We start from the raw sequence: 10,485 nt of genomic DNA on the forward strand, positions 1-10,485 counted from the left end.
AGAGAAGGACCAGTAGAAGCAGGAAATAGGAAGGAAGTGGGAAGAGTGCTATTACATTGTGAGCATCGTAATCAATGTCACAGAATACAATTTATAATTTTATAACAAATGGAAAACTAGTATGCTTTGTAAACTTTCACCCAAATCACAATAAATAAAAAGTTGTTTGTTTTTTTAAAGTTAAATATCAAAATGTCAAATGACTCAGTAATTCCACTCCAAGGAACCTACTGAAGAGAAATAAAAATATGTATCTAAACTAAAACATGCTTGAGAATCTTCACAGAACACGGTTCATAATAACCGAACCTTGAAACAATCCAGTGAGTGGATAAACAGTATGTGGTATGTCCATACAATGGAATACTATTTAACAAGAAAAAGGAAGTGAATTACTGACATATGCTACATACAGCATGAATGATTTCAAAACCTTAAGTAAAAGTAGCTAGATACTTAAGACTACCTACTATTTGATTCGATTTATTTGAAATGTTCAGAAAAGGCAAATCTGTAGAGACAGAAAGTAGGTAAGTGGTTGACTGATGTAGGCCTGACAATGGGGACTGATCACAGAGAGACATAAAGAAATTTGAGGGGGTTATGGGAATATTCTGGAATCCTGGTGTGACACAACACTGGACTGCTAACCACAAGGTAAGTCAAACATATCAGTCAGAAACCCCATACAGGGTCACTATAAGTAGAAAGGAGTCCTGGTGTGGCACTGTGTGTTAATTTGCTGGACTGCAAGGTTGGTTTGAACCACAAGGTCAGCAGTTCAAGCTCATCAGTTGCTCCTTGGAAACCCTATACAAGGTCGCTATGAGTTGGAACTGACTTGAAGGCACTTGTAGTAACTACAACATGAGTAGGAAATGACTGCAAGAACAACTTTTTCATGCAGTGGCCTCTACTGGCCCAAAGCAGAAATCGTGCTTATTTGATCAACTAATTACGTTTTTATGTTTATAAGATGTGCACTGTACAAAGTAGGCCCTATATATAGTTGTAATTCTAGTAAGAGGCAGGACCTAAACCGTTAAGCCCACTCAAAGGAAACGACAGGATAAAGGGTAAGAATTAAAGGACACACAAAGCGGCAACAGACATACTTGCTCCCAATCTAAACCTCTGCTAAAAAATTAAACCTCCTAAAAATACTTATGTTAAAAAAAAAATTACAGTAAGTCCCCAGGTTCTTAAGGAGAACTCTTAGTTGCCCCTTGCTATGTACATTTGCCCTTACTCTGAAACAACTGAACTAACCCCCTACTGGAAGCATCTTCATCACAATCATAGTCACTTGCTACACGTGAAGCTTGTAAATAACTCTTTGGAAAGACTCAGGCTTTTCCCTGAACTAATCCATTGCCATCAAGTTGATTCCAGCTCACCGTGACCCTACACACCAGACCAGACCTACGCTATAAGGTTTACAAAACAGTAAATCTTCACAGGAGCAGACAGCCTCATCATTTCCCTTACAGTAGATGGTGGGTTTGAACTGCCAAACTTACAGCAGCCCAAAATTTAAGTCATCATGCTACTAGGGCTCCTTTTCTTCCACTACAGTATGCACCTGTTCCCACTCACTGACAAATACGATTTAACATCTATTCAATCACTATGTGACCTTGGGTTTATTGTTTAATCCAACAGAGTCCTCATTTCTGCAAAATGGGGGAAATGTTTTATCTCAAAGGACTGTTGTGAGGATTGCTTAACGTATAATTTCCATACAATGTGGTGCACTAGGATAAGCACTGGACTGCTAACCACAGGTTGGCAGTTCAAACCCACCAGCCACTCCTCAAAAACCCTATACAGGATCACTATGAGTCAGAACCGGCTCGATGTCTATTTAAAAAAAGTTTTTATTGTGAATTGAGTGAAAGTTTACAGGCAGATCATCAGTTTCACATTCAACAAATCATACTGTTTCATTACAATGATTATAATCCCCTCCATGTACCATCAATTAACAGTAATTTCAGTAATTTTTCTCTGTTCATTTTAGCTTTTTTTTTTTTTTTTTTAAATACTCAGGCATATAATTTAAACCACCAAAGGGGCACATTCTGCAAATCTGCCTCCTGGCTGCCAGTTCTCAGTCCCTCTCTTTCCATGAAATCTAGAGTCCTCAGCTGCTTCCTATCTCCATATCCCCAACTCTGTCTCCATCTCTAGTGTTGCTGCTTCTCTGGATAAGATCCCGCATTCCGCTTGTGCTCTTCTGCCTTGATGGTTCTAGAGTCCTCTGTTTCTGGATTGTACGATTAACTACTCTCCCATTTCTGTTCAAAATGTCTACCTTTACAATTGTGACAGCTGCAATTAGTTATGATAACAATTACTCACTATTGAATCATAAGAATCTTATCCCCATCTCTTTTTACCAGACCCATTTAGACAAGATGAAAACTATTCAGTGGGGACTGTATATTCCCCCCCACATTCTTAAATTAAACTCCCTCTTGAAACCTTGTAAGCCAGTCACTTCGTGCCTTTATCACCCCCTCATTCTAGGTAGCCAACGTCTAAATTATCCATCCTTACCTACCCAGAACACAGACGGGATAGCATTGATACTTGATTCAATGTCTCTTAACAACCACATATCTCCTATTCCTTCCTGCTGCTCCTGCTACACATACTCTAAGAAACTCTTATGCAAATGCCTGGAAGGGGCAGGCTGCCCTCTCCTCCTATGTATACCCAAACTCTTATGCATATACTAATAATGGGCAGGCAGCCCTCTCCTCCTATGTATACCCAAACTCTTATGCATATGCTAGTAAGAGGCAGGCTGCCCTCTCCTCATATGTATACCCAAACTCTTATGCAGATGCTAGTAAGGGACAGGCAGCCCAGCACCTGTGGTTTCCTTGCCTTTCTGTACTCTGTGGACCACACTGAACTATCCTCACATGTGAGACTTGTTTATCCTGTTATTTAAAAAGACCCTAGCACATGCCCCTGGTGAGGAATCTTAACTGTCCAGCGGACACCACTGTATGTAGTACTGCTATCCCCGGGTGTATGTTTGTCTTTGGATACTCTAATGTCTCTCAGACAGTCTCCTGGTCAGTTTTGCAGTCTCTAGGCAACTACCTAGGCAGAAGGGTTCTACCTTCTAGGCTTAAATCCAAACATCACTCTGTAGATCTTTACTGAAGCAGATGGCCACATCTGTCTCTCACAGGACGATTAGTGGTTCAAACTACCATCCTTTTGCTTTGCAGCAGAAAGCCTTTACTACTGCGCCACTGCTGTTGTACTGTTGTTCAGTGCCATTAAGTCAGTTCTGACTCATAGTGAACCTATATAGGGTATCTGAGTGGCTGGTGGATTTGAACTGTTAACCCTGTGGTTAATGGAGTCCTGAAATGGTATTGTATGATAAGCACTGGAGCACAAGATCAGTTAGAACCACAAAGTCAGCAGTTCAAACTTACCAGCCACTCCTCAGAAACCCTATACAGCGTCATTATGAGTCAGACATGACTCGATGGCAGTTAGAAACAGCAACAACAAAGTCAGTTCTGACTTACAGGGTTTACAAGGAGCAGCTGGGGGATTTGAATCACTTTGTGGTTACTAGTCCAATGCTGATCCTACAGTGCCACACCAGGACTGGTTATGGTAGTTGAGCACCGTTGAGTAGGTTCTGACACATAGTGATTGTGTATAGGGTTTCTGAGGAGTGGCTGGTTGAGTTTGAACTGCCGACCTTGTGGTTCAAACGGACCTTGTGGTCTAGTGTTTATCCTACAGTGCCACACCAGGACTTTGTTGTTGTCACGTGCTGTCAAGTTAGTTCTGACCAATAGCAACTTTGTATAGGGTTTCTGCGGAACGACTGGTGAGCTTGAACCGCCGAATTTGCAGTTCAAACTGATGTTACAGTCTGGCACATTGACCCACGGCACCACACCAGGACTCTACACCAGGACTGTGGTTGTTGCTAAGTTGGTTCCAACTCATAGCAACCCTGTAGGGTTTCCAAGGAATGGCTGGTAAACTTGAACTGCCAACCTTATGGTTCAAATCGACCTTGCAGTCCAGCGCATTAACCCACTGTGAGATGGAATGAGCCGGAACACAAACACCCACATGTAAAGCTTTACTGGAGGTCGGAAGGAAAGAGAGAGGTATTGCCAGGGGAAGGATTTTTACACTGGTCGAAGAGGAGGGGTTGAAATTAGTGGAGGTAGGTGATAAGTTGACTAGGGATGACATGCTAGTAGGGAGAGAGAAGTTCCAATAGGAAGAGAGAAAGTTCCTGTAGGAAGAGAGAAAGCGCGGAAACAGCCATTTTATTCTGCACGTGAATGAGGGATTCTATCACCCACAGCACCTCACCAAGACTCTGGTCACCAGGACTAGAGCTCCTTAAATAAGAGAAATACCCTTAAAATGTTTTCTAGCATAACTAGAAGTCCATGGGCAGAATAGAGAAGCATGCAAAAGATTCTTACAGCAGCTGACTAGATTGAGGCCAACTTAATCTCAGTAAGTGAGCTAGCTGAGCTGAGTTCAGCGCCTCTGATGATGCATGTCTTATTGGAAATATGATCTTAGTTAAGTTAGTTATGGAAAGCCTTCCTACAATTCCTTTTAAATTCTCTACTCCCAACATGATGTCATTGGCTTCTCTGTAATGCAAAAAGGAAAATCTGACATCTATTCCCTGTTTGTTGGATGAGTTGATGCAACAGTAAGAACAGCCTTCCCAAGACTGCATGCTCTTCAACATTAATGGCTGCTAAGGAATCCTGGTGTGGCACTACGGGTTAATGTGCCAGACTGCAAACCCACTTGAAATGGAAGGTCAGCAGTTCAAGCTCACAAGTTCAAGCTTACCAGCTGCTCCTCAGAAACCCTATATTGGGTCGCAATGGGTTGGAACCAACTCAATGGCACTTAACAACAAGATTCCACTGCTACAAACATATATGAGCCTTGATTATTTGGAAAAGGGTAAAGGCAAAAGGTCAGCAATACATTTTCCTTAAATAAGTACACTAATAAAATTGAAACTCACCAGAAAACATTTTTACAAAGTCTCCAGCAGACATACTCATCACCACATCTGCCTGATCAGCAGGCTCTCCAGAGCCAACATTTCCACCTTTGTTCTTAAGATCAAGGAACCATGTTCCACCATCTTCACCTACACAGAAGGAAAACATGTAGAAATAAATGTCACACAAGTCCTGTTCTCCTTAAATGTAATAACTACGAAAATTAGAATCATCTTACATAATGCTGTTTGCCAGGTTAAAATCCTCTAGTTTCTATCAATTAAATCCAGCAAATATGTCTTAAGTACTTATCATGCGGCAGGCACTATACTAAGCTCTGAAGATGTTGCAATAAACAAAACAAACAAGGTCCTGCTGACAAAAGAAGTAGTAGTGGGAGAAGGATATGGGAGCATATTCATAAAGAATCAGAAAAACTCCACTGAAGCTGAGATTTCAAAATTAAGAATTAGCTCTATGAACAGGGAAGTGGGAAAATATTTCGAGCAATAGTAATGAGATACTAAAAAAAAAAAAAGTCAGAATCAAGAGGGCAGTATGTTTGAAGAACTGAAGACAGTATAGGAGGACAGGAATGTAAAAAACTAACTGTGCATAGTGCCATCAGGTGAGCTGGTGAACTAGTCAGGGACCAAAGCACAGCAAGCCATGTGTTTACAATATAGAGAATATACTGGAAAGGGATCAAGATACAGAAGCGGCCTGAAACGGTGCTGGAAATAGTCCAGGAGCTTGAGGATGCAGGCCTGAATCAGGATCCTGGCAGCAGGGATGGAGAAAAGTAGACATAGATGAGAGACAATTTCAAAGCAGAATCACAAGACTAGGTAACCAGTTAAGGAAAGGGAAGCTGGGGGAGGTTGCATGATTTGTAAGTGTGTATATATAGCTCTGGTAGCGTAGTGGTTACGAATCGGGCTGCGAACCTTAAGGCCAGCAGTTCGAAACTACCAGCTGTTCCACGGGAGAAAGATGAGGCGTTCTCCTCCCGTAAAGATTTACAGCTTGAAACCCTGTACAGGGTCGCTGTGGGTCGGAAACGACTCGACGGCACTTAACAACAAGCAAATACAAAGAGCAGATTTAGCAGGTGAGATCAGTTTGGGACAATTTTAGATTGAAGCATCTTTAGAACAGCCAAGTGAAGTGGCTGTCAAGTGAAGTCTGACTAGGTGAGAAATACAGATATAGAAGTAATACAGTCACTGAAGGTATGTGAGGGGTTGGTGTTTCCTAGAGACTCCTGGTGTGGCGCTGTAGGATCAGCACTGGACTCTGAACCAGAGGTCAGTAGTTCAAACGCACCTCGGAAACCCTACACAGTGTTGCTAAGAGTTTGAACCAACTTAACAAGAACAATCTGAAGAAATCAACATTTAAGAAAGTGAACAAATATCTAACAAAGGAGACAAGCAGGGCTTAAAACTGGTTACACCCTCACTGAGAATTTGCAGTTCTACCCCAGTTATAAAGGAGCTCTGGTAGCGTAGTGGTTACGAATCGGGCTGTGAACCTTAAGGTCAGCAGTTTGAAACTACCAGCCACTTCACGGGAGAAAGATGAGGCTTTCTGCTCCTGTAAAGATTTACAGCCTCGGAAACCCTGTACAGGGTGGCTGTGGGTCAGAACCCACTCAACAGCACTTAACTAAAAACAACAAAGCATCACCTGATAGATATGCAAAACTCGATGGCACTTAACAAAAACAACACCCCAGTTATAAAGAATCTACCATTTAAAAAAGATCCCCAGGTGATTCTTATGTAAAGAACCTTATTGATTTGGAGATTTTGTTAATGTAGATTCTGATACCATCTATCTTGGGTGGAGATGCAAATTATCAGTGGGAAAGGGGGTGGGTGGGATAGGGTATCAAACCAGATTAAACCAGTTCAATGCCCTGCTGACAAGGCATGATCATAGAGGAGGAAAGCAAGAGGAGCAACTATTTTAAAAAGCCAAAGAAAGGGAGCATTTCCTGAAGAAAAGGGTGATCAACAGCATCAAATACTGCAAAGTGCTCACAAGATAGAAATGACAATACCCATAGGTAACATGGAAGTCACTGAAAATCTTGAGAGAAACGGATAAAAATATGCTGAAATGGAGAGCAATGTATGTTGAGGAGAGTGAGTTGAAGAAAAAAGTGAGTTTAGCTCTGAAAGGGAGATTTTTTTATGTTTTATTTTAAAAGTAAAAATGTTAAAAAAAAATACTGTTGGAAAGGACACTATAGGATGGAATAGGTGAAAGAGAGGGAGGGCATCATTAATAAAACAAAATCTCTGAGAAGGTGAGTGGAGATGAGATCTAGAACTCTATTCAAAATGGGATTATGAACACTACTAGCATCACCTGAGAAGTCCTGGTGTGACGCTGTGGGGCTGTGGGTTAACAAGGTAAGGTCGGAGGTTCAAACTCAGCAGCCACACCTTGGAAACCCTATACAACAGGGTGGCTATGGGTCAGAACCCACTCAACAGCACTTCACTAAAAACAACAAAGCATCACCTGATAGATATGCAAAACGTTAGTCCCCACAGCGGACTTACTAAATCAGAATCTGCATTTTAGCAAGATCCCAGGTAATCAGTATAAACATCAAAGCTAGAGGTGCTCTGCTCTAGAGCTCAGCTCCAATCCATTGGGAGAAGTGGAGAGGATGGTGCCTATAAAGGTTCATTTGATATGTGATGACAGGAAGCTGAAGCAATTTCTGAATGAAGGCTTCGAGTATCCCTGTTAAGAGTCAGTGAAATGATCTGCTGACACCCACAGAGAAATGGTGACGGGAGAAAACTAAGACTTAGGAACAATGAGGTTTAAAATAGTCATTGCACAAAATGGGGCAGTAAGCTGACCACAAAACAAAAAATTCTGAAATGCTGCTTACAGCCTAACTGAAAGGAGCAATGATGAATATCTGCTGGTACAGATGAACCTAGTGGTACAGTGAATTCCACTACCACGACCACCACCATCCCACCCCCCAGGAGGGTTTCCCAGCCTGGATGCAACTGTGGGGCAGCCAGATAGTCTGACTGATCAAGACTAGGGTCTTGATAGGAAATGATACAGCACAAGGATTCAAGGAGTTTAGGGAATAAGCAAGAGAAGGATTAAAGCAAGAGACCATGGGTAATATGCAGCAAAGAAAGAGAAGCAAAAACAGAAGGCACTGATGGATCTAAAATAAAGCAAAGGGGTGGAAGAATGACCAGCCTGGTATGTCATAAATTTGCATATAATGGGATTAACCTCAGTAGTTAATTCTCAAAACTATCATTAACATGTTCATCTTAATATTGAGAAGGAAAATACTGGGAGGTTTCAAAAAGCTGAGGACATTCAGACTGAACTGAGTAATCTCAAGGGTAAAAGGTACCCACTGTTGAAGATAAATGACTGCAATTCACTACGTTGTGATTTAAATATCCTTCTAGATTTTCTCTCAATTACATCTGCCAAGGAGTTACTTCACACTGAGCATATATGTAATAAAATTTTACTTACATATATAGCTATATGCACTGATCTTAATTTAAAAATACAAATAGTCATTTTCTATTCTTGAATGTCTAGCTTCTAGGGTATGTTTCCTGGTTATTACCAACCATCCAGGTGATTACTATTAGAGATTGTTTTTCTTCCGTAAGTATGACCTACCTCATTTTGTGTCACAGAAGCCCCACATTAGCAGACGTATTCCTTACCTGAGAGTTCAAACAGAAACACTGCCTGAGTGGCTTTAACAATGTCATCACTGAGAGACTCCTTGACAATTCTAAATGTTTCTTCCACAGGTCCAGAGCGTGGTTTGGATTGCGGCTCCTGCTTGCCTTCTGTGAATGCTGACACAGCACCTGTAAATATCATTCAAGCAGATGTCTTATTTGTGTGAGGCCACACATGGACTTAATTAGCAGAACAAATCTGCTATGAATTAGACTTGAGTTTGACCACAATGGCTTTAAGTACATTATGTGACATCTGAAGCATATGAGGGCAAATCAAAAAGGATTGCTACTAAGGGTCCAGTTCAGACATGCATAAGTTTACTCAAATGAAACATGTCTAAATATGCCTCAGACAAGTTCTCTCAGTCCTGCTGTGGCACTGTGGGTTAATGAGCTGGACTGTAAAGTCAATTTGAACTACAAGGTCAGCAGTTCAAGCTCACCAACTGCTTCTAGGAAACCCTACACAGGGCCGGAACCAACTCGATGGCACTTAACAACAAAAAAGGGTGGCTCTCCAAAAAAAAAGGTTCAATCAAACTGGCTTCTGAGGGGATCTGTCAGGCCAGTTCAATTAAAGGCAAGAGGTCAGCTCCGAAGGTTTTGGAAACTGATTTTTGGGATTCCCAAGTAAGCTTCACAGGTGTTTTCTACGGACACAGGGCAATCGCGGGGGCTTATTAGTTAGAAATTAAAAAAAAAAATTGAAACTGCACTGGTGAGAAAAAAGGCCAGAAAAGTTACACCAAGGAATTTTTTTTCCATCATGACAATGAACCTGCTTATTCTTTGCGGAAAGCAAGGGCTGATCAAGACGGTGAAATAGCAGTAAAAATACCAGTTTTGATTATAAATGAAAACTATTTATACTCTCCAAGTAAAAGGTTGACTCTTAAACTGGGTTAAAAGGCAACAAAAAGTGCTACCCTGTGCACGGTTTGTAATAAATCTAAAACCGACAGGAGTTTTCAGGACGATCATCAATCACTCCTGTGTGTAGACCTCCCCTCTGAGTTCTAAAACCAACTGAGAAACAAGTCACTCAAGTAAAAAAGATGAAGATCAAAATATCAACTGTGTAACTGTTGTTGTTGTTATGTGCCGGGGAGTCGGTTCTGACTCATACAACCCTCCCTGTACAGTGTTTCCAAGGCTGTAAATCTTTACAGGAGCAGAAAGCCTCCTCTTTCTCCCACAGAACAGCTGGTAGTTTTGAACTGCTGACCCTGAGGATAGCAGCCCAATTCATAACCACTACACTACCAGAGAACCTAAACTTGAGGTTGTATTAATGGCCCCATGTTAACTTCCTAATAACTTTACCTCTAAATTAGAAAAAAAAAATGCTCAGAAGGGTTTTGAGCTACATAAACTCAGTTGTTGTTGTTTTTTAATCTCTCAATAGCTCATACTTTTTTGTTTCCCAACAAAATCTCAGGAGGAACCAATGCCTGGATAAGGACATCATGCTTGGAAAAGTGAAGGGTCAGCAAAAAAGAGGAAGACCCCTAACGAGATGGACTGATATGCTATCAGCAACAACGGGCTCAAACATAACAACTGTGATGATGGTGCAGGACGGAGCACTGCTGGGCATGGTATGAGTCAGAATCATCTCAACAGTACCTAACAGTACAACCACAGTATCATTTAATTCAATTGGTTCTTCCCATTGGATGAAGAAGGAGGTCAGATGTCAA

At 41.3% G+C, this 10,485-nt stretch overlaps 1 protein-coding gene across 1 annotated transcript in view; it reads right to left on the minus strand.

Annotated features, from left to right (window-relative positions):
- Window positions 1-10,485, minus strand: part of HSDL2 (hydroxysteroid dehydrogenase like 2) — an 80,858-nt gene that overhangs the window by 2,675 nt on the left and 67,698 nt on the right. The window contains exons 9-10 of the mRNA XM_006864727.1: window positions 8,762-8,911; window positions 5,048-5,176 (exon numbers count right to left, since the gene is read on the minus strand). Coding sequence (XP_006864789.1) covers window positions 5,048-5,176; window positions 8,762-8,911 — 279 coding nt within the window. The remainder of the gene's footprint in view (window positions 1-5,047; window positions 5,177-8,761; window positions 8,912-10,485) is intronic.

This window comes from Chrysochloris asiatica, unplaced genomic scaffold, assembly GCF_000296735.1.
Source record: "Chrysochloris asiatica unplaced genomic scaffold, ChrAsi1.0 scaffold00069, whole genome shotgun sequence".
NCBI classification, from domain to species: Eukaryota; Metazoa; Chordata; class Mammalia; order Afrosoricida; family Chrysochloridae; genus Chrysochloris; species Chrysochloris asiatica.